Source organism: Pteronotus mesoamericanus, unplaced genomic scaffold (assembly GCF_021234165.1).
Source record: "Pteronotus mesoamericanus isolate MK-2021 breed Mesoamerican mustached bat unplaced genomic scaffold, CSHL_Meso_final contig_74, whole genome shotgun sequence".
Classification (NCBI taxonomy): domain Eukaryota; kingdom Metazoa; phylum Chordata; class Mammalia; order Chiroptera; family Mormoopidae; genus Pteronotus; species Pteronotus mesoamericanus.
In genome coordinates this window covers 15,917,985-15,945,666 of record NW_026555247.1, presented here as the reverse complement: position 1 = coordinate 15,945,666, position 27,682 = coordinate 15,917,985, and the positions used below count along the sequence as shown (strand labels likewise).

Sequence of the window (27,682 nt, the reverse complement as noted above, 5' to 3'; positions counted from 1 at the left end):
AAATCCAAGCCTACCTGGCTTCTTTAAAAAAACTGACATAAAATTGCCATTTAAGATTGTGTAACTTGAAGGTGTATACTGTGTTAATTTGATAAATTGATATAGCGCAGTTTGATTACCACTACATGCTAGCTAACAGCCTCATCCTGTTCCACAGTTATCACTTTCTTTTTGTGGTGAGCACGTTTTTAGATCTAGTTTCTCCGCAGCTTTGAAATAGGTACTACTTGTGATTACAGTTGACAAGTCTATGTGGCTTAAAGTATTTCTTGTTGCACATGCTAACCTAAAAAAAAAAAAAGGAGAGAGAGACAAACCCCCAACATAACACTTAAATTCTTAAATTCTAGCATTTGGAAGGATATTAAAACTGCATTTGAGAATTTAAAATATTTTCACTTATCTATTTTTAGTTGTAGAAGGTTTGAAATAGAAAAAAGTAGGCAGGAAGGCCGGGGAAAAGAAAAAGTTATCATTACAATGCAGCAGCAGAATTAAGTCACGGATTACTTAACTATGCTGGTCATGGTTCCTTTTACTAGGATAGTCAAGAAATTCATTTCTACTTCTGTTTGCCCTGAGGTCCTGTTATGCCACCCCAGCAGCTGTCACCACAATGAAGGTAATGAACACATCCATGACCCCCAAGAGTTTGCTTGTGCTCCTTTGTGATCTATCCCACTTCCTGTCTCAGGAAGCCACAGATTTGATGTCACGATTTTCTCGAATTCCATATGGCTGAAATCATACAGTGTACTCTTTTCTTTTCCTGGTCTGGATAATTTTACTCAGTGTAACTATTTTGAGAGTCATCCATGTTGTCGGATGTATAATATCAGTTTGTTCATTTTTGTTGCTGAATAGTATTCTATTATATGGATATATCACAATTTGATTGTCAACTTACCTGTTGATGGACATTTGGGTTGATCTGAGTTTTGGTGATAAAGAATAAAGTTGCTGTAAACAATCATCTACAAATCTTTGTACAAACATATGTCTCTGTCAGTAAGTCCTTAGAAAAGAAGTGGCTACATTGTGTGGAAGGGCTATGTTTAATTTTTTGAAAAACATTCACAGTGTTTTCCAAAGTAGTTGCACTATTTTACATCCCCATCAACAGTGTATGAGAGTTCCAGGTTCTCCACAGTTTCACTGAGTTCAGGGTTCACTTTTCTTTACACGTTTGCATTTGAAAATAAATATGTTGTCTTTCACAAGGAAGTACAGGTTTCAGTTCCTGAGAAACATGTACGCCATGTATGCTTTTCTACCACCAACTCCCAAGTTTCAGTCTCCTACATCTTTGCTAATTTATGACACTATGTCAAAAAACCCCACTAACATCCATTGAATCCCTGGACTTGGAGTCCAAGGCAATGGGCTTGGAGTCCAAACAAGTAGGTTCAAATCTGGCTCTTCTACTACAAGTGCCTATCCTGTCCTCTTAGCCTTAAAGATTTAGAGCCTCACTTTTCTAATTTATGAGGAGGGTATGGTGTTCCTTAAATGGGAAATGCATAAAGTCAAGAGCAGTCATGCCTGCTCCACAGATACAATATGTTATACATGAACAAATGAACAACATGTGCCATGTAAAACAATTTTTTTTGGGGCATATCTCTGGTTTCTGGCAGAGGAATACAAATCACTTTTCAAATGAATTACTTAAATGTTAAATCTGGGTAAATTTGGGTAAATTTGAGATATATGGATTCCAAACTTGTAACCTTTTGTGTATATCACACAAGTAGATTATTTGTATTTTTAATGCTATTTATCCAATTTTTACACTTAGCAACCAAAGTACCCCCAAAGAAATAGTATCTCTAAGTTGAATTTATTTATTTTTGAGGAAAAAAGCTGGGATTCCTATCATTATTCCCTACATATTTGATCTGTAGACCCTCTGGATCTAGTCCTTGGGGAGAGGTCTGGGCGCAGGGTACAAAAGGAGCAGTGATGGAGAGGTCCGGCCTGCCATCCTGGAAGGCACCTGTGCCCAGGTCACCACAGGAAGTGGGTTACTCATCTGCTTCTTGGCGGTGGGTTATGTGAAACAGGCACTGGAGAAGAGGCACATGAACCATGAATTTGAGCATAGGAGGGCGATGGCTGCAAGCCAGGAGAGGGAAATGGCTGTGGGAGACGGAGGACATCTGGATGCCTACGTCTGTCCTGGTGAGTCTTAGTAGGCCATTGAGAGGCTCTCTGGATTCCCCGGGGTAGAATCATACAGGTCCACAGAAGTGGCCCACGTGTCCCTAGGAGTGTGTGTGGGAGGGTCCCTCAGGAATGCAGCCTCTGCTTGCCCAGCCTACGCTCATCTCCTCTCTGCCAAACCCTCTCTCAGGTTCCCTCCCTTGATGAGGGCCCCCCAGGCCTATTCTCCTCCTGCCCCAGCTAGATTCTGGATTTCATCCCTGGATCCTCATATCTCACATGCCATCAATGACTGAGTCCTTTGGACTTCACCTCCAAAATACCACTTCAATCCCTCCATTTCCACGGACCCTTATTCTCATCGCCCAATGTTATCAGCATTGCCTCGTACTGCTTGACTAAGTCAGTTCTTTCATCTTCATTCTTTCTCCACTGCAGTTCTTTCTAAATAGTAGCCAGGGTGATATTTCTGAACTGCATGGCTGACATGACACTTGTATACTGTTTAAATCCTTTAATAACTTCCCATTCAGTTGAAATTCAACTCTTGAACGTGGCTTGCAGAGTTATTTTTGATCTGGCTCCACGTCTCATCTATGTCTCTTCATACCTTAATGTCAACACATCTTTGAGGATGTCTTTCTGGATCTTCCACCCTAGATTTCACACCCCTCCTATATGCTACCTTTGGACCCTGTTATTCCTCATTATTTAGTGGACTCTGGGCAGAGCAGGTTGTCTGTTTCCCCTCTGCATTGTACGTGTCACAGGAAGAGACTCTGTTGTGATAACTGTTTTTACCCCCAGCTTCATACATCATTGGAGCTTAATAAATATCTGTTGACTAAGTAAGCACATGATAAGAAAGTGACTCAATAGTGAAAACATGTTTGATTGCTAAAGAGTCAATATAGTATAGTTATGAAGAATCACAGAAACCTTGATTTGAACCCTTGGTATATCATCAATTATGTTACTTGGCTTCTCTGCCTTTATCTGAGAAAAGTGGGGCTGATAATAGCATCTTCCCTCAAATGATTACTAAGAAGATTAAGTGGGGTGATGCCTGTAAAATGCTTGGAATAGGGCATGTAACAGGAAGTAATAATATGGATAAATAAAATATCTACAAATCATATGAAAGTTACTAAAAATAAATTATGTTCCTTATTTCTGTTTCCACACATTGAAGGTTTCAAAATAAGGCAAAATGAAATACTAATTATGGCTGTGACACTAGATAATTCTAGATGACAAGGAAAAGTAGGGTTCATAATCATGTGCGTGGCACTGTGGTAGGCCTGGGGACTCAAAGGGAAACAGTGTGATGTGGCTTCTCCCTCAGAGACCCAACAGTCTGAGGGGGACAAGACATGACTCACAGTCACACAAACAGATAACCAGAAATTATGACTTACTGTCATATACAGGATGTTAGGTACAAAACTGGATTATGTTATGGTCATGAAGGGGCCAGGAATGCAAGATAAGGCTGCAGGAACACTGTGGCCTTGATAAGGAGTTGGGTCTTTGTGCTGAGAGTGTGAAGACACAGGTTTTTAAATAGGAGAGTAACATGATCAGAAACGCAGCTTAAAAATGTCATTTCTGACTCCTCGGGAAGAAAGGAATGGAGCTGGGCAGGCGTGCATGTGGAAGTGGCTGCAGCTCGTTGCTCTAGTCCAAGGAAGAGACGGTGGCATTTTGCATGGGGAGTGGCAGTACACAGAGAAACTGCCATCATGCACATGATATGTACTCATTTCCCTTATATGTACTTATTTTCCAGGAGTGGCAAAGTAGAAAGCATACATGCTTTGTAACCACAAACATTGAGGTTTTACGCCTGGCTTCATTAATAACTGTAAAACTGCGAGCAAGTTATTTCACCTTATAAGTTTAGTATTCCATTTTAGAAATGAGGAAACTAATACCATTCCAAGGAAGTTATACAAGTGCTGACCACGGGGCTTGGCACATCACAGGTGCTCAACAAATGGTAGCTACTAGTGTTCAAATAATGAAACACCATCTGATCTGTTGCCATCCTATGCTACTATTATTTGTAAGATTTGTAAATCCAAACCAAAATTTTAGCCCAGTCCTCCAAATTCAATAAACTAATTAACATATAATTTTGAGCATATATTATGGGAGTTCTATAAAAGAAGCACAAACCACATCTCACCCACAAAGGCAGATACTTATTCAGGTTAGTTATCATAAATTCCGAGTTTGTGGAGTTTGAATTGGTCTTACTGTATTTGATAGAGATCTGTGAGAAAGGCCCTCTTTCATAAGAGTTTCTTGGAAACTTTATTTTATTGGTAACTACTTTAGGAGGTGCGGATCGCCGTGCAGGATACTGTAGATTCTCTGCCAGTCAGTTGGGTTTCTACTGGCTTCCCCCACCAGCTATGACCTTGGGCAAGTCACTTATCTTCCTTCTGTAAATTTCAGTTTCCTCATCTGTCAAATGGGGACAGTAATGATTCCTCCCTTACAGGGTAATTTTGGAGCTCAAACGAGGTAATCAATGTAAAGCACTTCATATAGTATTTAGAGCTTAATAAGCATAATTCAATATCTACTAATTATTATTGAGAAAGATAAGTATCAATTCTTTTGCTGAGTTACATAGGAACACTAAGAAATGTGCTGAGTTGAGAGACATTAGGAAGTTATTAAGAGGCCTGTTTTAAAGTCTGGCAGTTGTATAAATATGTTGCTTATTGTTGAGTTAAATCATTTTAGAAAAGGACATCTAGGTTTGCAACAATAATGATACACCACTAGATGGCACTACGAACATTTTACTAAATATTTCTCAAGCTGTAAGTGTCCATCATAAAGCACCTGCTATTGGGTTCAGGCAGTAGGAAATGGAGTTTCCTCATCCATATAACTGTATACATTTTGCACCAATATACAAGAAAAGGCAACAGTTTGCATAGTGAAATTATTTAGTTAACATTAATCATATCAAGAATTAAAAAAGTTTTTCTTAAAAGTAGAATTTAGTATGTCATAGAATCTTAAAAATGTTATTAGTGTTAATTGCATATACTAATTATTAATACTTTACAGTAGTATGTCTTTATAAATAAATGGAATTAGGCAAAACTTCAGTTTATCTTAAATCCAAGAAATCTATTGAAAAGGGCTGCACAGAGTGGGGGTCCTTGTGGTGGGGGGAGGGAGGGATTCCAGGTGGGTAGAGAAGACATTTTGAATCTCAAGCAATGTTGTTGATGTGTTACACTATTATAGAAGGATGTGAGCTCTTAGTTCATAGTTAGAGATGACTTAAGTCCAAGTGTCCCTGGGGAAAGTGCAAAAATGCCAAACTCATTTATAGCTAACAGAAATGATTCATGTCATCAACTTTATTAGATGTAGTAGAATCATATAAATTCGGCAAAACATGGAAGAGAGGGTATAGAGAGGGTATATGAATATCAAAAGACAACTTCAGGATTTAATCTCTCTCATGAACTAGTACAGGGTCAGCCTTCCCTGGACCACACCAAAGAGACTGGGTTTGGGTCAGTGAATTTAAGCATGATATCCTTTTCCTAAAGAACTTAGAGATCCTTTCAAAATCCCCAGACTCTACCACTCACGGAGTCCAAAATTTAGGAGGGCAGGTAAATGTTTTGTCAAAGCTCTCCAGGTGATTCTGAAACCACATGTATATAAGCCTTTAGAAGGCTCTCAGATGGCTTGCAGCTAGGGAAGGTCAATAAACAATCATCCTACAGTGACTTCGCTTCCATCATTTTGACGGAGAAGTTGTCAACTGTGGCGGCACATTGGCATCACCTACAGGGTTGGAAAATGGCTCCCTGGTGAAGCCGCTGTGGCTGGGCTAGACCGCACTTGGAATTGCAAGGCACTCGGTCTGCTAGAAATGCAGACTCTCAGGTCCCCCACTCAGACCAAGAGAATCAGAATCTTCATTTTAACAACATCCCCAATTTATATTCACATTAAAGTGTGAGAAGTAGTGTTCAAAATCGGTAGTTTTTATTCCTCTCACATCAAGAGTGCCTGCTATGTCTTATTAGGTTGTGAGGTGTGTTTCAAGAAGCTGGTAATTATCTATTAATTTCTACAGTTTAAGAATGATTTATGTAATTACGTATATATACATTGTTTTAGAGGAGTCTGAGTTTTTTATTTATAAGAAGGTCACTCATTGCATTTAATGTGCTTTCTTAATTATGCAAAAAGGAAATTGTAGTTAGGCTGGGAACTGAAGATAGTTTGTTGATATGCCACAGGGACTGCATATGCCTTTGGGAATATAGATAAATCCTCTAGTAGCATGTACACTGTGTGGTGTGTGTGTGCATGCATCCACATATGCACCTACTCAGCCTACACCCACCTTTGCGACTCATGCTGACACTGAGGGTGAGTGGTATCTGAGTCTTTGCTATGACCTGTTTTCCCATTTCTAAGACACACAGGTAAATGTAGACTTGACTTACTCATCAAATCCTAGAGTAAAGGACATAAGTCATGTCTCCTGAAAACTCATCCAATTCTTTCCTCCCTAGGCCTAAGTTTCCTGACCTTCAGAGTGATTTCTGGATGAAATTTCCATTGTAACCACACTCTTCAGAATAGGAGAACCAAGTTCAGGTGGTATTTCTGATTAGTTCATGTGTGGGTTTGAAGTACCCAGTGGTGCTTGTTCACAGTATATTCTTAAAATATGTTTGTTGGCTTGTATAAAAGTTAATTATGGTGATTCATTCTTCTAGTTATCCAATAAAGTTCCAATGTCCTTGCAACTGAAAGATGAACACAGGCATAAGCATTGTCTTTTTCCAATGACAGCTCTCAAATGGAACTTTCATTCAGCATTCTAAGTAGACTTGAAGTAAAAATGCTTTAAGGAGCTTCTCTCCCACATTGGCCAGGCAGCCACAGGGTGGGGTGTGAGGAGGTAGGGAGAGAAACCTACCCCTTTGTGAGGAACCTGAGAATGACTTCAGGTTTCTCTTCACACTCGCTATCTTAAGCTGTTTACTAGCCTGCTTTCTTAGACTTGCACTCCAGAGATGAAAAACTTCATTCATAAAACAAGCCTTTATTTAGCTCTTATTATGTGGCAGCGCTGTACTGGGTTCTGGAATTAGCACAGACAAGATAGGTGTTCCCTGACCACACAGAACTTAAGAGGTGGGGAGGGGGGAATAGAGATATTTAGGAAACAAGCACATTGAGTGTGCTACAATACTAATCTATTTTCTCTTATAGAGAAAAAAATGGGCTTAGTGATAATAGACCTATAGTCAAGTGTTTTTTCATTTGTATAATGGGAATAATAATACTTACCTTTTTAATCTTATGTTCTGAGGAAAAATAACAATGTACATGGAAAACATTAAACTATGAAGCACCATATACATTTTAGGTATTCTTATTTTTGAGAGAAAGTAGGAATTAAAATTTACTGTCACATTCAGATAATTATAAAACTTTCTCCCCTCAAATTCTTTCAATTCTTTGTTTCACTCTGTCAGTTATAAAGATATAGTCTTCTATAATTTTGGGTTTGTTTTCCTCTTAGTGAATGAACTATATTATAAATTCATGAGACGTGATATCACAGTGATGAGTATTTTAATTCACTTTCAGATAAAATACTTATTTTGAAATTCATAGAGCCTCACCTCATGAGGAAAAAAGGGTCTTTCAATGTTATCACTACTTAGCACACTTCTACTGCACATATAGGCATTAACATATGGAGAAAGACTGCCATATGCTTCTACATGCAGAGTTGGGAAAGGAAGTGAGAAATGAGATTACAAAACATTTTTGAAAGAAATTAAATCCAACCAGTAATTTTAAAGATTCTATAAACCATTATTCTTGATGTTACAGGTCATTTAACAAAATAGGAGAGACACTCAGATGGCCTATCTGAAGATCAAGATAAGATACTACATTATAAAAAGCCCATATTCATCGTGCAGATTTAAATAAAAAAGTTATTGGAGCTCAAAATACAGGGAAGCTATTGTGGGCTGGAAATTTAGGAGGAGGAAGTAGGGCTCAAGTTGGTTCCTGAATCACAGCAGGATAAGAATACATGTTGAGGAGGAGGGGAGAATACTCCAAGAAGTAAATCAAGCTACCAGTAGCACAGAGTAACGAATGCAGATGGTACAGTGAGATCTTGTATTGACTTGACTGGGCCAGAGGAGCATGTGTGGGGGCTTACTGGAATACAGGGTCTGTAACTAAGTAAACTTTTCTGTTGCCCATTATTTTACACCTCTCTAATTTTAAATAAGCAAACAGAAGACTGGGAATTTGCAACCTTTACATTTTAATGCTTAGTTTCATTTTCAAACCACCATGGCAACTAATCCTGCCTCCCACCTACAGCCAACCAGCCCAGCGGTGAAACCCAGGAGTGATCCTTGGAGCAGTGAGTGGGTCTGATTCCACAGGTCTGGGGTGTGGCCAGGGCAGTCCTAGGTTAAGCACCTCCTTAGGTGATTCTGAAAGACAATGAAGTCTGAGAACCACGACTATGGAGTATTACTTTAAGGATGGAGTTACACAAGAGACAGGAAGAACAGGAAATGGATGCTCGTTTGACACAGAGGAATTTATTTAAGAGGTGTCATGAGGCTCTCAGGAACATTGTGGTCAAGAAATCCATGTGTAAATCAGCTAGTTGTTAAGATCATCTTAAATGAACTTTTGGTTTTTTTCCCCCACCCGATCAGGCCCTTTATCATGACAAAATAGTGTTTACAAAGCTTGGGGGAAGAGGGAAAGAACTCAGTTACATGGTATGCTTAGCCAGAGTCAGCCAGTGTATTTCGATGTGAATACATTGATGATATTGCCATCACCCACATTAACCAACACTGTGTCTGGAAGGAAATGTTAATAAAAGCACAATTTTTATATCTGATTTCCACTAGTGAGCTATACCTTTCTAAAACAGGAATTTGCAGATCTGAGTAGCTCACCAAATTACCTTATGCTTCTAAACTCAACATCTTCATTACCCCCAAAGTATGCTTTTCTCACCAAGATAGTTCTCTTTGCTAAGGATCCTGGGACAGATACACCATATCTTACAAGGCTAACATTTTAATTTCACTTTAATTTCCTAGTCAATGTAGATTATATAATAATAAACCTTCAGGAAAAGGTCTATAACATATTTTTGGTATAAAATCAAATAGAATCTCATGCTAGTCCTCAAAGGCTCTAGTAGTACACCCATTGTCTATTAGGAAAAATCATTCAGTGTTGCTTGCATTGTGTTTGTAGGGTAGCATCATTATTCAAAATGAGGTATAATAATTGTTGGCTCAAATAGCTGTCATACTGTAAGTTAAGTGTAACAAAATTCAATTGAATGAGTGTTTATTAACTTTATTATTTTTCAAAGTATTGTACCAAGGATTGTAAAAATAATAAGAGAAGGTAAATGAAAAGAATACTCTGAACAATAAATAATTTCTCACTGCCAGTGTTTAACTTTGCTTAGAATGTATTTAATAACCTTAGAACCAAGGGAATTTAATATCTTATCTCCCCTCTGGGCAGTAATTTTAGACTTCACTGGATAACTCTCTAGGTTCCCATTGAAGGAATTCTCTAGGTTCCTTCAATGCGCTCTTACCACTTTCTACATTCTAGCCTCTAGTTTGGGCTTTTACTGACCTTTACCTAGATTTTTTTATAGTAAGCCGCATCAGTCGTCTCCAGTTTCTGCCCTTTTCCACCTATCCTAAGAAATATTTTTAGGCTTAGCTCTGGCCATACTATACTCTGTTGCCAATTGAGTAAAATCCAAGCTTCTAAGCATGAAAACCAATGTTTGGACTTGAGTCTCCTAATCTTTAGCTTTATATCCTAATCTCCAGCTTCTCTGAGTCCTATGCTCCAGCCATACTGGACTGCATACAATTCTAGAATATTCCCCTGGCTGTCTTGTATGTGCCTTTACTTGGCCTGCTCCTTTCATCAGCTACACACTTCAGTACGCTATCTTCAACGTATTGCGCGCGCGCACACACACACACACACACACACACACTCTCTCTCTCTCTCTCTCTCTCTCTCTCTCTCCTGAGGAAGCCCAATCTGATGTCTTCAGGTGGAATTATTTCCCTCTTTTGTTGCTTCCAGATACCTTCACATGTCTATAGACCATTTGTGATACCCTACATTTCCCACAGTTATTAATCAATAAGTTGTCCCCTCCATTTTTAGATAAAACCTTTGATTAGACTTTAGGGGAGAGAAAGGTCTTTGAAATTTTATGTTAAGGGTCATGTGTGTTTTCAGGGGAAAGAGTCAGTGGCTTTTATCAGATTCTCCCAAAGATACATGGTGAGAGAAGCTTAAGAACCACATCACTAAATTATGAGCAACATGGAGACACAGACTATGTCTTGTTCATCTTTCTATTCCTTACAGCTATTCGCATAATTCCTTGCTCAAACTGGGTGCTTAACAATGCTTGGGGAATGGACCAGGGTGCCAACTGTTTGCCAGATGCTCTATGTAATCCCTAGAATCTTTCCTTTTGCCTCCTATTCTAAGGCAGCTCAATGGCAAGCACTGAGCATGGTTTCCTACAGTACCTTTATTATTCTTTGCCTACCATGACTTGAGCAGATGGTCAGTCTTAGATGCCAGATGCCACATTTTGAGAGAAAGAGCATCCACAGGCCTAGCAACCATGAGGACTGTCTTCTACTTTTCTTTTGTAGCCATTGATCTCAGTGGCCTGCATCTTGTGCCCATCTGGTTAACATGAACACTGATAGAGTATGCAGGAACATCGAAGAGTAGGTAAGCAACAATCAGCTCAGAAGTGTTACTTTTTTCTGCACTCACCCTGTTCTGTTTAAGTGTATAATTAATCATCTTTGTTCAATGAGAGTAAATAATATGATGGAGAATAGGAAATGCATTTTATGCATCCTCTTAGAAAATAGCTATGGCCCAGTGTCCTAGTACGTGGAAAACTGTTCAGGAGAGGGTCTAGCATTGGGGATGAACAGATCACTGGATGGCTAACCTGCAGCACAGGTTATCGAGGTAAAGAATATGGGAAGGGTATCTACTGTAGGAAAAAAGTCTTTAAAAGTTAGCAGAAAATACTGATGAGGAAATTCCAATGCAGAAAGCCACGGTACACGGTAGGTAATGTTACAGACCCCTCTTAGTGCCTTTCAAAATCTTGGCTCCACCTCTTTCTCCAGCCCCTGTAAAATGGCTATCATGACATTGACTTTGAACAGCACTGTGCAGCTGCAGCCAGACAGCAATGGGCCTCAGGCTCTTGCTGTCCACCTCTGATGGCTCAGCACAAACACCTGGCACCTACCTCACACTCTTACACATGTGACCTCTAAGTGCAAGCATAGGCCACCCTTGACCAATGCAGGGCAGAGCAACTGGATCAATATCACCTCCTTTTGTCTCCTGGGCACATAGTTTTGGGGTGCATTTCGCAAGGTTCCTTAGCAGTTCCTGCATTGTCTATTGATTTTCTTTTTTTGCTCCAGTTCTGTTCTGGATTCAGTATCCAAATAAGCACCTTCCAGACAAGCCTTGCTGTGGAGTCTGTTTTCTGGGGAAACACTGGCGGAAGCACTGATTCTAATCAAACCCTTGCATGTCACTGATTGAAAACTGCTGGAATAATAAATGAAAAATAATGATTATGACCATGTTTAGAGTAGATTCTGATTCTGTTTGGTTATATGGTTTTTCCTCAGCTTATCCCTCTCCACAATACAATATCAGTGTCTTATTCTGCAATGTCAAATTTGACAAGCAAATTGCATCACACTTGTTCTTACATTGAAGTTCATTATTTTTCTCAGAAACTAAGCTGCTTAGAGCTGGTGTCATTACTAGCTTTGTAGCAGGCTGAGTGGTCCACATGCTTGTCTTTTGATGACAAGTCTTGACAGACATTGTAGGATAGTGACTCTGTTTATCGTGGCTCTTGGCTAATATCTGCAAGTTAGAAGTTAAGTTCTCAATTACATGGTTTTTATCTGGTATTTATCCAAGGGAAGCCACTTAATATCGCTCTCCTCACCCAAACAAACAGAACTTCTCAGAGGTAAAGCAGAAGTCGTAGCCCAAAACTATGAATGATTAAAAATAGCTACAGACTTCAGGTATTTCAATAGCTATACAAAAATCTATATATATGTATTTGATTTCTTTTAAACACTCTACTTATAATTATTATTTTTTTCTTTAGAAAAATGAATGTTTGCTGAGAGAACTAAAACACTAGACATAAGTTTATATAATAAAGTTTTAGGGTCTTTCTACCACTTGATATTACAAAATCAGAAGCTTTATAATAAATAGAACACATTCATTAGATTGTAAACGAGGTTTTTCTAATACTAAATTTGTACACTAAGGCATAGTACCACACTTCTCTCTCCCCCCATGGTTTAGCATAATGTTTGGTAAGGAGAAAATCTCAGTCCATATTTGTTGAATGATAAATAAATGAGTGACCGATAGTAACAACAAATGCCAACAAAGGCTCAATGGGGAGTAAAGCAAGGTGACATCAGGAGTGACTTCCCTGCAGAATCTCAGGTGTGCTTATGTCGGACAGGCCATTCTCCCACCCCTATCCTCAGAGCCTGGAGATCCTGGGGCTGTGGGACAGCACTGTGCCGGTATTCCTTCATTGCTCTGATGACTGGCTCTGGGCCGATCGGCAGGCTCCCAAGAACAGAGCTTGGCAGGCCACTCAGACAAGGTCATTGAATCTTGTTTTGGCACCTGTCAGATGGGGTTGAGGAAGCTTGAAAGGCATTCCCCCGCATGTACCACTCTTTCCCAAATGACTGGGGTATTTAATGATGCACTTTCCTAAACTGTGAGAATAAAATGGCTTAGTTGGCAAAAGGGCTTAATGCAGAAGAAGGGGACAGGGAAGGAAGCTGATGGATGTTAGTTATATCCCGACTTCTGAAAACAAGACTCCAGGTGCTCGCCTAATTCGCAGATTGGACGGTGACGGCGGGTTGATCAGATAAAGCTTCTGGCACTCTCTAAAAATAAATGTACTAAGAAGAAAACAAGACACTAGATTTTTAAGATCTTAAAAATAAAAGCAATGAAAATGAAGAGCAGAAGTGTGCTCTGAATGAGGGGGAACGATTCCTCCCAGGTCCCGGTGCCCAGCGAGGGGCAGGCTCCCGCCGCGGTGTCACACGGTGGAAGACTTGAATGGGCTTCTGCCGCTGCCACCACCAGCCTCCCCACAGGGCATTTTTGGGAACACTGTATTCTACCGATGAACTTCTCTTTATTCTAAATACACGTCTAGAATAATTAGTATCAGGAATGAAAATGAGTGTCAAGACCATTTAGAGCGATACAAAGATAACTATGCTCCAAGGGTTTTCATCAGCCACTTTATTTCTCTACACATGCCTGCTCTTCCATCTGACTCCTTGACTGGCGAGAGCCCTTCTATCCTTCTCTTTTAAATACTTTTATTTGGGGGGACCTATTTCTCTGCCTGAGGTTTTTACTTTAAACTTTATTTTTTTCCATCCACTGTTCCATATGTCATTATCTGGAAAACAGAAAAGTCTATGGTCTTGAGCAGTATGCTAGGCTGAACCCTCAGATGCCTTCTCACCCCCAGCCCCCTGAATGCCTGGCCCACAGTGTTCACCTTCTCTCAGTTATTAAATCAAACATGAATCCAGGTACTGCTGTGAAGGGCTTTGGCAGGTAGACTGAACGTCCTGAATCAGCTCACCTTAAGGGAGGAGAGCATCTGGGTGGGCCTGCCCTAATCACATGAATCCTTTAAAAGCAGAGATTTCTCTGGCTGGTCACAGGGGAGGAAGTCAGAGAAACATAATCTAGCTGGCCTGGAAGAAACAGAGAACATCCATGATCTGAACAGCCTGTGGAGTCACGCGGTAAGGAATGAGGGTAGTACCCTGACTGACAGGAAGGAACAGGAGCCTCAATCCTGCAACCACAAGGCAAGGGATTCTGCCAACAGCTAGGCTTCTTGGAAGGGGACCTGAGTGCCAGCTGAGAACTGCAGACCCAGCCAGCACTGATTTCAGCCCCGTGAAATCCTGCTCTGAGAATCCAGTCTTGCTGTGCTGGATTTCTGACCTACAGAAACCGAGATAATAAATGGGTGTTGTTTTAAGCTGCTAAGTGGGTGGTAATTTGTTATGAAATGATAGAGAATGGATATAGGCAGCCAAAAATCCACATATTTTAAAATGAGGCAGAGAGAGGGAATATGCTGGAAGAATAGCTTGAAAAAAATGAACGGGGATATTAGTATTTATTACTAAGAAATACCTAAAGATTACTCTTGCAGCATGAGACTAGACACATGGATGGTGAAAAATGAATCTAGTGGAGCCTATTAATTCATTCATAGAAAAATATTCATTCAGGTCTTACTACATGTATAGCATTCACTTGGGTTAATTTTGCAGTGATAGAGAAACCTTCAGGTAAACAGGTATCTGCATTTTTTTGGTTCATAAGAGATCCTGAAAGTTTAGAGCTATTAAAAGCATGTCTGGTAACCTTAAATTATATCTGGATGAGGGATACTTTTAAAAAATGCTTCATTTACCAGAGGAAAGATATTTTGAGACACTAAAAGTTCAGATACAAATATATACCTTTTTGCCTTTCCTTTTAAACAAAATTTTAATTAAATTGCTATTGTAAAGTGATAGAAAAATTCAGATTATGGCTAGAAGAACAAAAAGATGGTGCAATGTCATTTGTGGGCGTCGGGGACAGTATCCCCCTTGCTCCTTACTTTTGTTCCACTGTTAAACAGGAGGAAGTAGATTTTTGATTTATTTCTCTTATTGCTTTTTGTTGTTCATGAACTTAAGGCTGCGTCCCATTGACTTCAAAGTAATTTCTGAAAAAAATGCCTGCTGACATTACAGGGGATCCGGATCATTAACCATGTCAGTGCTGACTGAGAAAATAATGTTACAGCAGAGAAGTTATTTAAGCTAAAGGCTGAAATGTTACCATTTGCACACATGCTTATAAATGGTATATAGAATATTTATTTTTGTGGAATGTTGCTAGGAAATCTGGGAGCTAAAGAGAAGGCTATTGATTAGAAAGGAAAATTAGGAAAATATCTGTATTTTCTATTCTGTACCATTTCTCCTAGAAAATAAAATAGCCAACTTGTTCCCTAATTTGTAGAGAGATTTGTTCTTTTCTTTTATTAGAGAATGCGCTAGTCATGGCACAGAGAGGGAGAGTATGACAAGGTGCAAAGATAATGGTGAGGAAAAGAGGCTGATTTGGAAAACAAATCCTATGGAGTAAAGCTGAAGGAAATTTTTTGCCTTTTGAATATTTTTCAAAAAGAATGGCTTCTTACAACTCTTCTTTTATTGCAGAGGTTGGTAAATGTTTTTTGTGGATATGGGGGTATCACCATATAATGGATTAATATTCTGTTGCCATATGCAAGGTGGGGCAAAAGGTTTACAGATGTTCATATGAAAAATAATACAATAATAAACTCTATGTTTCATGTACTCACAACTATAAATCTACTTTCAACTACAACTATAAATACACCCTGCATATAACAAGAGAGGAAATAAATTTCTACAATATTCTGATAATAAAATTAAAAATATAATAAATGAGTACAATTTTTAAAATGTTGGACTACTAGTAAACAGACTGGATTTTTTTTGAGAGAAAAACATTTTGCTTAATTGGGGTTACAAATTAATGTTCTCTGTACCTATTTTTCAAGTAGGTTACAAATCTTCATCTCTAAAAACTATTCTTAGTTCAGGCTATACGAAAACGAGTGCTGGGCCCACTTAGTCCAGGGCCATAGTTTTCTGGCCTCATACAGAAAGTCTTTTTTTAAAATCATGTTTATTTTATTACAGTTGTCTCAATTTTTCCCCCTTCGCCCCCCTCCTCCCATCCCACCCCTCCCCCCACTCCCACAGTCAATTCCCACACTGTTGTCAATGCCCACGGGCTAGTCATACATGTTCTTTGTTTAGTCCCTTCTCCTTTCCACCATTGTCCTCCTTTCTCATCCCCTCTGGTCACTTTCAGCCTGCTCCATGTTTCCATGCCTGTGGTTTATTTTGTTCATTAGTTTATTTTTTTGAATAGATTCCACTTATAGGTGAGATCATATGGTGTTTGTCTTTCACCGACTGGCTTATTTCACTTAGCATAATATTCGCCAGTTCCATCCACGTTATCACAAAAGGTAAGAGTTCTTTGCTTCATTCTTTTTTTTTTTTAAATGCAGATTGATTTTATTTATTTTTTTAAATGTCAAAATTCATTATAAAATATTTTTAAAAATTTTTTTAAATTAATTTATTTTTTTCAAATACATTTGTCTCTGCCTACCCCCCCACCATCATTATAAAATATTAAACAATTTAAACCCATTATAAATTCTGAGCAATTAAAACAATATGACACCAGCACAGAAATAATCAAATAGATCAATGAAATAAAACGAGCATTCTAGAAAGAAAGTCCTTTTAGAACACTGGAATCAGTGATTCTCAGCATCCATGAGGAACTGCATTAGAGGAAATGAACATGCATGTCAGTGACAGGGATCAATGCTCTAGATGGGAAACCATAAACAGGGCAAGCAAGGGCTGTGGGGAAGGAAACATGGGGAATTAGCTAAGACTTCTGATCATTAAGTTTAGATAGGAAAGAAATCTCCTAAAAATCTATACTCTCTATATATTCAGACACTATTTTTTCTAGGTGATGACTTGACAAGTGTCAGTTTTTATGTTCCTTCCTCCATTAGTTAGTTTTTAAGTTTAATTTTTATAATACTGTGAATAATATCTGGACCTAAAAATAAACAATCCATTTTCAGTTAAGATTTCTCAGTTTCTATGAAGTAAACACAAAACAAGAGTTTCTATAAAGCAATGCAGTTACAAATACATGATCTGGATTCTTCCTTATTTCTTTTATTGTAGAGTAAAACTCCATTATAAGGTACCATAATTTATTTTGGGCTAGGTTTTACTGCAGACAAAAATTATCTTCTTCTAATACAGGGGTATTTAAATTGTTGAGTGTTATGTCACATAAACACCAGCACTTCTGGTTACCTTCCTAAATAACAGGCTCTAACTTTGATTAAATAAGCCAGGCTCAATTGTGTTAGCATTTGGCAAGTACCTCAGCATCGTAACTGTTATATTCATTGTCAGGAAAAAAAACCTCAGCAAACATATACAGTACTTGTATTTCACATTCCTTATCAATGTAGAAACAATTTGGAAAAGAAGCTTAATTTTTAGCAGAGCATTCAAAGATATGCTTGTATTTCTTTCTCGAGCTTTTGTTTTGCTAGTTTGTATAGAATGTAATATCTTTTCTCATCCTCAAATGTACACAATTTGTAAAATACATTGTAAAGCAAATAACACTTCTCTGCTCACTGTCTACCGATTCTTTGAGCCTCAGCCCAGGTATCTCCCTGTGTCGGAAAGTCCTCTCAGCAGCCCCGGCACCCAGGTCAGGGCACTGCCTCCTTGGTGCTCTCACAGCACCTGGTACCTATCCCTGTCAGTACACTCCCACGCTGTTTTGTGAATCTGTTTAGAAGTCCGCCTATACACATAGACTTTGGGCAACTTCGAGGTAGTGATCGCATCTTATTCACCATCACTCTGTCCCTGGTACCCAGCACCGGGCCAAACGTATAGCAGTTTCTCATTGTAAGTTAGTGAACTAAGAGGAAAGTGACTGGATACACTGAGGGCAACGGGACAGGTGTGAAGTTTCTCTTTTCACCCGGGGATGGGCTACCACTATTTTCCAAGATAGCAACTGTTTTCCCTACTGTTTTCCAAGAAGGCCAGTGCGACTATGTCATGATTCTGGATGTAGGGTAAGGAGGAGGGCTACGAAAGAAGAGGAGGAGGAAAAATGCCCAGAAGGAGAAAGCGCCTTTATCAGAGAGCAGAGGAAAGGAATACGGCCTGTGGGTTGCTGAGCCCAGTCAGGGCCGAGAGAGTGTACCCTCTGTAATGCTGGTGCAGGGTTGACAAATCACTAGGAGTCTTTCTTCTTCCCTTCCCTTCCCCTCTCTCCCTTATTTATTTACTTACTTATTTATCGATTTGTTATTTATTGATCTATCCATTCTTAACATTTGTAATATCATTTTGAAATTTTGAAGCTCTCTACTTCTACTGAAAGTGGCCTAAGGAGGGCTCTGCTTGGCAATGCTTTGAGGAGACCGGACTCCTATCCCTGTTCCTTCTTTCCTATTTTGAGGGCCATTGGTAATGAGGTTAAAAAAAGGGGAGGATCCCATCATTTTTTCCTTGCTGAATACATGGAGATTTTTCTTTTTGTTTGAATATGGATGATGAGATTGAGGGGGAGGGAAAGCTTTGCTTCTGTGGGAGTCTTTTCCTTGTCCTTTAATACTAGACCTGGAAACACCCAGGACTGCAAGTACAACCACAGATTCCTTCCCACAGCCAGAGTGCTTTTCTCATTGCTTTTCTCAAGGGAGGGGGGCATTGGTTTCACTTTCTATGAGGAGTCAAAACATGTCTTTGACGTTGGACCAACTTATGTTATTTCTCCTGCCCCAAACTTCAGCCCCATTCTTCTGGGCCGGGAGGATAGCTGCAGATATGAGTAACGTGAGGGATAGATGCACCCTGCCCATCCCCAGAGTCATGATCAGCTACGTGCCCAGAAGCATGGGGTTGGGGGTGGCCTACCCATGCCCCAAAGAACATCTACTGGAGACTCTGGGAGGGTAGAGTTGTGGGCATGGCTGGCTTCCGCATTCACCAAGGGGCTAATCCTCATGGCAGTTAATCAAGAGATATGTGTATGTACTCAGAATAACACGATGGTTTTAATTTTTTAATGCATCCAATACTAATTAGAAAAAAGAAGAGTTTCAAATTTTTTTATAGCCATCTGTTTTTTAAAAAAGTAACATTTTTTCCCAAGAGATAATGAATGTGATCATGTGCTGGAAGCACTGACCCAGGAGGGACTGTAAATCTGCTCACTGTGATCAGTGATCTAACTTGTTGCTTACATTTTAAAATTTGAGAAGAAGCTGAAGGAAGTTCTTTTGTTTCCTTAACTATTTGTGTCTCTTCTCTTGCTATTGTCTGATGCAGGCAAATATAGTTAATATTCCGATACAAAGGATGAATTTTCTAGTTTCAGAAAGAAACTTGATTGTTTTCCAGGAGCTTATAAACATTTTCTTATACTTGTAAAGGAAATACAAATATAAGAAGGACTCAATGTTGGATATTTTAGAATGTTCTTGGAGATCTTTAGATGGCCCTGCAATTACCATACCAAGGCTAGAGAAAAGAAGGAAAACATCCATCCAGTTTTAAACCATTCCAATGGCAGGATGAAATACTTTAGCATTTAGAGTAATTAAGCCCGCAGAGTTACTTAGGAATAGTCTTGCTACACTTTGTATATTAGAATACTCTTTTCATTGTTGTGTAAACATATTTTTGTCAATTCTTTCAAGAAAACCTAGTTTTAATAAAGAAGAAACAAATGTACATTTATAGGATAAATGAGGGTAGTGAGTCCAAACAACTGGCATACTTACAATTGCATTTCTTCTGAACAAACCTAAGCTTGCATGCTGTCCTGTAGGTGGAGAGTCGGATACGATCCAGATCTTGAGCCCCTGGGGGGGAAATGTACACATATGGTATGCCATGTGTGTAGAAAGGAGCTGATAACATTTATAGATAAAACACCTGTAAATATATCATACACTTAATTTTGTTTTTATTAGAATATAAATATAACTTTAAGACTTGGAAGGGTCTGTCCCGTATCCCTCAGGTTCTCGGGGAAGAGAGCACATGTAATCAACGCTGACGGCCAGATTGTCAACCGTGGTCATGGGCCAAGAAACACAACCTCAGCCCTGTGGTGTCTGCCACTTTGGAGAACAATCTGCTCAAGGCGTGACTTAAGCAGTTAGATGATTTCAGACAGTAATATCATCAAATAATCATTCTAAATGTGGTCATTGGTCATTAGAACAAGGCTGTAAGGTGAGCACATGCTGAATGTTGGGCATTTTTTTCTGCTGGACCAGAGGCCAATCGCTTTTAGAAGTCCTAGTTTTCTCATCGGGGAGATGGGAATGATGATACTATTACGACTTACTTCATAGGAGTTGTAAGGATAAGTGAATGACTATACCCAAAGCAGTGAGCACAACGCCTGGCACACAGTAAGTACGATGTAGGTGCTCATTATTATTACTAGTATCTCACCTGCAACCTTTCCTGTCAACCTTAGAGAAGACCTTAGAGAAGACTCCTTGCTAAAAACAACCACTACGTTTGCATTGTGGCTTCCAGCTCCTTCTTAACAAAGAGGAACATGCTCCTCATATACTTGAGCTATTTCCCATATTCTCCTCAGGAATCCAGCATGGCTTCTGATGCTCACAGCACCAAGTCTGAATCCCCTTCTGCTCAGAATCCAAGCTCGTCTGCAGGCCCTTTCCGTCTTACCTACCCAACAATAGTTCCCACTACTTTACCCTAGAACTTCGTCCTGCAGGTGGGCTGCTTGTCACATAACTTGAATTTCCTTTGAATGGGTTAATCTTTAGACTGTGTCTAGGACACATCAGACTTTCAGCAAATATCAGTTCTTTGCTTCTAAATGTTTGCCTTTCTTAAGCCAATGTTTATGTTTCATAACAGATATAAAGGCACATAGCTATATTTTGACATGTATTGAACTTTCTCTTAACTAGTAAAAGTGCTATATAAATGCTTTGGAATATAATAGTCAGGGTACCAAATAAAAGAACTGGCCTGAAAGTAATTATATTAGGAGGCCAATGAAGTGCTTTCCTAATGAAACTCAGGATAAATTAGCAAGCGTCCCTCTCTGAGGGTGATTAGCATTCCTTTGACTCCAACTAATATCTTTAGATTCTTTTAAAAACACTATCAGTACTCCTCCATTACTTAACATTAATTCTTGTAAAAGGTCATTACTTGACAAACAGGTTCAATGATACTTAGTACTTGAAGGGTCAATGACGTAAGGACTTACCTTTACCCAGTAGAAGAATTCTCTTAAACATGTTCTCAAGAGGTGGACTTTTTAGCCAACGATTGTAACATAGTGAAAAATAAATGGACTTGTTGTGTAAACTTTGGCAAGTTTTTATCTGGTGTCTGATTTCCCATGTGTAAAATGGTGATAATACCAATTTTATCAGCAGGTAACCTTGGTAGCTGGTACACGGTGAGCACTTAACAGCAAGCAGATGGGCTTCCTTGAAAAGCTTCCACTACCATTTCTGAGCAAGCACAGTGATAGAAATTTCTTCTTTATAATTGAGCTTTAACTTGCCTCTCTGTAATTTCAACCCATTTGACCTAGTTTCCCTTTGGGAGCCACATAATTTTTTCTCCCTGGCACTTGATAATTTATTTCCCAAACATTGGGAAGCTGCTATCATCATTACTAGTATCTTCATTACCAAATGAAGATCATGTACACAAGTCCCTGTTATCGCAAGTTTAGAGTTCAGCTGGGAGGTAGCTTCTCCTTGAGGTTTTAGGTCAAAGAGGTTCAACTACACAGCCATTTCAAGAGCAATGCCTGCCACTGAGCATGGCACACAACGGGGCTTCAATACACGGACACGGCTATTATTATTCTCATTATTATCAGGCAAGGATTTGAAACCCTAACTGTTCTAGACATCCTGTTTCATGACTGGCTAGTATTTCCTTGAGATGAGATATACAAAATGAACCCAACTGCCACAGATATTGCCTCACCTGTACAGAATATATAGAAAGCAATTACTTTCACCTTTGATAAGGACACTTACTAATGCAATTCCATTCTTTGGGCTCTTACTAAGTTTGTAGTTCATTAAGAAGCTAGTTTTAAAAAATGATATGTACTTTATTAAGTCAGATTTTTTTCCTATTTTCTATTTTAATGCTTATTTGGGGGCTAAGGTTAGGATTTCATACTTATCTGGTTAGTTTCTTTTAATTTTTAGCTCATGCTTCTGACCTTTCTGATTTTTTAAAAATGTTGGTTTTGTCACTGGCATTTCACAGGGGCTTCTCCGTTTCGGGTCTTCTGTAAACGTGAGAGGCTTATGTGAGAAAGGAACAACCAGGCTGCCGGATAACCAGACAGAGCACCATCATGCTAAGTTTGCTTTTTCCTCCAGATGCGGATGTCATTTTATTGATGCTGCATTTGGTTCAACAGTCAGGAGTATCTCAACATTAGAAGAAGATATTAGGAACAGAGTATTTGCGTAAGTTTTTCAAGAATAATGATTGAAGCCCCAGGTATAAAAGGACTATGATGCAGCATACAATTAAATGTCTTAGTTCCACCAAAATCTTAGCCCCTAAGAACAGAACCCCTGGCTCCTCTGCCCTTAGGTTCTTGTGCTAATTTGTCAAAGATGCACATACCCAGGAGCAGTGAAAAGGGAAGTCACGATGTGGACTTAATGGACCCTCCGTTTTATTTAAGAATCAGGAAGAGGTCTGTAGGTCTGTCAATGTTTCCTATTTGTGTAAGTTCTTCCTGCCGAGGATGTAAGCTCTCAATATTAAAAGGGATATGGCGGTCAGTGAAATTTAGCTTTTCAGATATAGTAGCACACCATCTTGCACAGACAATGTGAGTGGCAACCATGGGGTCCATAATGGGTTATGGGCCAAACAACAACAACAACAACAACAACAACAACAAAACCGAAAAAACTGAGCTGAAACATGGTATGCAGACTCTTGCTCTGTTTATTCACCTTGATTAAAATACATTTTTTTGTTTCTGCTCCAATAAACCATGAACTTGATTCAGTTTTACTTGTGTGGTCTCTTCTTGAAGATGTATAAATCGAAAGCATACCTGGGAAAGCTGCATGTCTTCCGTGTCCAAGTCATTGCTTAAAACCAAGGACCTGAACAGGGCTACAGACAGTCTCCCAGTACACTGCTAGAGGCTGTCCTCTGAGGTGATTGCCCCATTACTTATCCTGTAGACTGGTCACAACACTACCTATCAATCCACCCAATTGTATGGTGATCCAGCCCATGTTTCTCCAACACATGCACAATCTAAGAGGCTTTGTTAGTATATGGCTGAGATTAAGGTTCATTTTTATCCTATGATAGTTTCCTGAGCTAACAGTCTAGTAGCCTTATTAAAAAGGGAAATGAGCTGACTTAATTTCTCTATCAAAAAAGATGGAATTTGAATAAATGAATAAGGAAGTGAAGTCAGTAGAGCAATCCTTATTCTTATAATGTTGAAATGTCTAGAGTTACCGTTATCTTTTGTTCATGATCTGAAAAAGAAACTCCATTTTATCAAGAAACTTACATCAAATTCATCCCCTAGACTCCCAAGAATCTATATTCTCCCTCGTTAATTAAAAATGAATACAGTCTTTTCCTATCTTTTATTTTTAGCAATGCTCTCTTCATTATTTCTCAAAATCATAGAGAGTTTTTTTTCCCATTATTATATCACTGGTATATAATTGTTTAAGAAATGAAGGTTCAACTCATTTAAATAATACCTGAAATTTGCTTCCAAATCATACAGTAAAGGCTGAGGGTAAATAATTAAGGGTAGAGGTGAATACTATTTTCTCTACTACTGTTTACATTTGAAACTTTTCATAATAAAAATTTCAAGCTAATTCATTTAAGGAAACTTGATATTTTTGCACCATCTCCTCAAACCTCTTATATCCATGTCAGAGTTGGGAGAAAGTGATAAAGATGAAAGCAAAGTTAAGTTAAGACAGAGACTTTCAGCTTTATTCATCTCATGGCGCACAAACTAATTACTAAAATTCCATGACACACCAAAACATATATTTTTTGCCAATCTGTCAAAAAGTAGGTATAATTTTGATTCACTCACACCGGGTGGCTATTGCTGTGTTGGCTGTTGTCATTATTTAATTTGACAGCCTAAGAAAAAAAAGGCGAGTGCCCCAGACTGAACAGTCAGGTATTGGGCTTTTTTTTTTTTTTAATTGAATTTGTTGAGGTTACATTTAGCTCTTTTTTTCAAAATTTTTTTCTCTCCCCTTTCTATCTCTATCCCCTCTTTCCCCACTCTCTCCCGAACCCCGTTCTCCCTTCCTCCTACCTTCTTCCTTTTCTTCCATTCATTTATCTATCCATCTATCTAACCAACCTTCCAGTCATCCTAATTTTTGGCTTTAGCATCATTACATTCTGAGCAGTTGAACAAAAATCTTGTATGCTTTGCCTTCCAAGTTTTGATAGTTAATTATAAACACTTTTATAAAGTCATTCAGATTCTTAAATATCTCATTAATTTTTAAAAGTCATTGAACAAATATCTACAGAATAAAGATGAAGCCCTTGAGCTCTGAGTGTGAACTCTTTCATGCCTAATGATTGACTGAATATGTGTATGTTTTTGTCTGTATGTGTGTGTGAGAGAGAAAGAAAGAGAGAGAGGTTTAAAGAAGTTTGGCATCAAAGATAATGTTGAAATTTCTACCTTAGACAACTCAGTGGGATGGGGTGGCCCTCCGTGAGGTAAGGTCCAAACAGGGAGAAACAAGTGTGGGGATGAATGAAGATGAAAAGTTTAATTTTGGGCTTAGGGAGTTTGAGTTGATTGTGGGATGTCCAAGTGAAACTATCCAGTGTCAACTGGGTGTTTGGATATGGAAGTCCTGACTATGGAATACATTCCAGGAATTATTAACAAACATATAAAATGCAGCAAGCTGTCTTGACTTTGCAAAGACTGGAAATACTTTTCCAAGAGGAGACTGTGTGCACATTCTACATTCTCAGTGTCAGAATGAGGCACACAGTAGGAAGAGCAACTTCCTCTCCACTTCTCAACAGTGCCTAGCTGTTTGGTAATTGTTTAAAAACTGCATGGCTTTGAAAATACTGGAAAACAGAACCCATGGCAGAGGCACTAGCTTTCTTGTGTTGGGCACTATTAGTGCAGTAAAGGGTGAGCCCACCTTAAGCGGCTTCATCAGCATAAGCCTTGTCTGAGGAAGCCAGGCTGGAAGAGACATTGAGTTATTGAGTTATATGCTGACTCTTCTGGATAAACTGGTTCATGAGAATATCGGAGGCAGTTTTAAAGGAATTCTTGGACACTTGAGAGCCATAACAATAATGGTGAAGCCCTGAGAGAAAGTCAAACTGTGTATCAAAATAATTGGTCAAGGACAAAACTTTGGTGAAATCTGACCAAACAACAACAACAACAACAACAAAGGCGGGGGGGTTGGAGAGTGGTAAGAAAAAGAAAAGAACCAGACTAGGGTGGTGGTGACATAAGAGAGAATTTGCAGGAGAGTGACCCATGGTATTAACAATTTTAAAAGGCTGAAAAGCATAAGAGATGAAGAAGCAAGTAAAAATGGACACTGTAGCCACGGTGGCCTATGGTAGTGGGACCATTCATGTAATTTTTCTGAATTTTTGAAGTCAGTTTGCCTAAAACTTACAGCATGCATTGCAAAATCATGATCTGGGTTCCGTTCCAACTATTTATCTGCAGACTGCAGAAAACATTCTGAAGAAAGCGAGTGCCTTCAAGTAATCCAACAACCCTTATTGAGTACCTAGGTGTCCTTCCTTTGATTTCTGGTCCCTCCTTCACTTTCTGAGGGCACTCTGCTTTCTCCCCAAGACCATTCTCCACCTGCTAGGCAGCCTTCCAAGTTATGAAAGAGTATTTTCCAATCCTTTCCCTCTTATTGAGACCTAAACCAACATTGATTCAGCATCTAAGGTGAGTGGATTTGAAGGTAAGAGTCTAGGGTCTGTCCCTAGGGAGGAGATCATGACAGTGAGTGACACAGATATGTTCCCAAGTACGTTTGTGCTGAGAGCAGGAAAACAGGCAGGTGAGTTTAATTCCAAGAACAAACTATTTATTCTGCTAACATCCAGTGTGATAAACTTGTTTAAGCTGATAAATTTGTTGAATGACTGGAAAGGCCAAGGTGAGGATGACATTTACATTTAACCAGTCTTTTCAGCTTTAATCTAAGTACTAGATAAACTGATAATTAGGACATTACACATAAGATACTTTTTGGTTAAGGACAACTTGCCAAAAATTTCTTTAATCAAAGTAGGTAGCCATGGAGTTGTCACTGTTGTTGTTGTTGTTTTGTACTTAAGGCTAATCTTTTTTGTGTATTTGTGAGTCCATGTTACTCTTAATTTCATTTATTTGCTGTTTCTTTCTACTTTCTGTTTTGTGGTTGTAAGCACAGAGTAAATGTTTATGTGCTTGTGCTTCAATCACCTAAATTTGCCAAAATCTCTTATCAGTTGCTCTTCTTATTAATTGTTACTTTCTGTTCTTGGCCTTTATAAAGCTAATATGCCTTACTGTTTCTCAGCTTGACTGAACTTGAGTCAGGCTTCTTTCTAATTCAATGCCTCTGACCTCCCTTTTCTTAGAGCACTTACTTTAGAAAACTTTGCATTGTCAATTCTTTATCTGCCCCATTGAGATATAAATCTCCCAGCTTCCGGCCAGTTTTACTGCCCAGGAAAACCCTTTTCAAGGACCTGGAAGCCATCCCTTTGAAATGTAATCACTGAAGGAGCTCTCCCATCTCTGTGAGAGACTAGAAGCCTGACTTTCTAATTGACAATTAGCAAACACAATCGACCAACTTCCACACTAATATCCTTCAATACTTTTCTATTACCCTCCTGCCTTTTGTTCCAGTGGATTTGTGTTCAATTTTTCTCCCTTGTTGTAATAGCCTTGAATAAAGTCTCCCTTGCCTTCTTAACTCCTTCACAGGCAATTTTTCTTTGACATCTGTAATTTCCAAATCTTTATGGCACTTTCTTTTGCTATTTGAAAAAAAAATTCTAGATAATACTTAGTTGACCAGACTTACAAGTTTTTCTTTCTTAAGCTCTTTCTCTAGACATCAGAATGCTTGGAAGAAGTTACTTACCAAGTCTCTAAGTCAGTCTTCCCTGATAATAGTTTCCTTGTCTTTCTTGCGTGCCCTGCTGATAGAATTGAGGTAACCCATATATTTCTCAATTATTTAACATATTCTCAGTGAGATTACCTTTCCCTTTTGTGTGACAGTCTACCTATCAAAATCAATTTCTCCTCTTGAAATCAGCCAGTTGTTTTATCTGGCAGAATCCTACTTACTGTGGACATGTTTTACTTAGCGTTGATTTAAACATGATGGTCACTAATGGATTGTCAAGATCAGATGTGTTTACTTGTTTTGGGTCAAAATCTCAGTCTGTTATTTAGCATACTCAAGGAAGAAAGACACATATTTGTGTGCATTTAACTATTCACTAATCAGGAGAACTCTTAATATGATTTAATAAAGCACATACGACCCTGAGAAATTTCTTTAAAAGATAAA

The 27,682-nt window shown here is 38.8% G+C and overlaps 1 protein-coding gene across 7 annotated transcripts in view; it reads right to left on the bottom strand.

The window, feature by feature from the left end:
* The window catches only part of DTNA (dystrobrevin alpha), a 248,881-nt gene that overhangs the window by 91,237 nt on the left and 129,962 nt on the right, over positions 1-27,682 (bottom strand). For all 7 annotated transcript variants that reach the window (XM_054583514.1, XM_054583513.1, XM_054583519.1 and 4 more), the window contains one exon: positions 19,841-19,921. In XM_054583514.1, the coding sequence (XP_054439489.1) occupies positions 19,841-19,921 (81 nt within the window). The remainder of the gene's footprint in view (positions 1-19,840; positions 19,922-27,682) is intronic.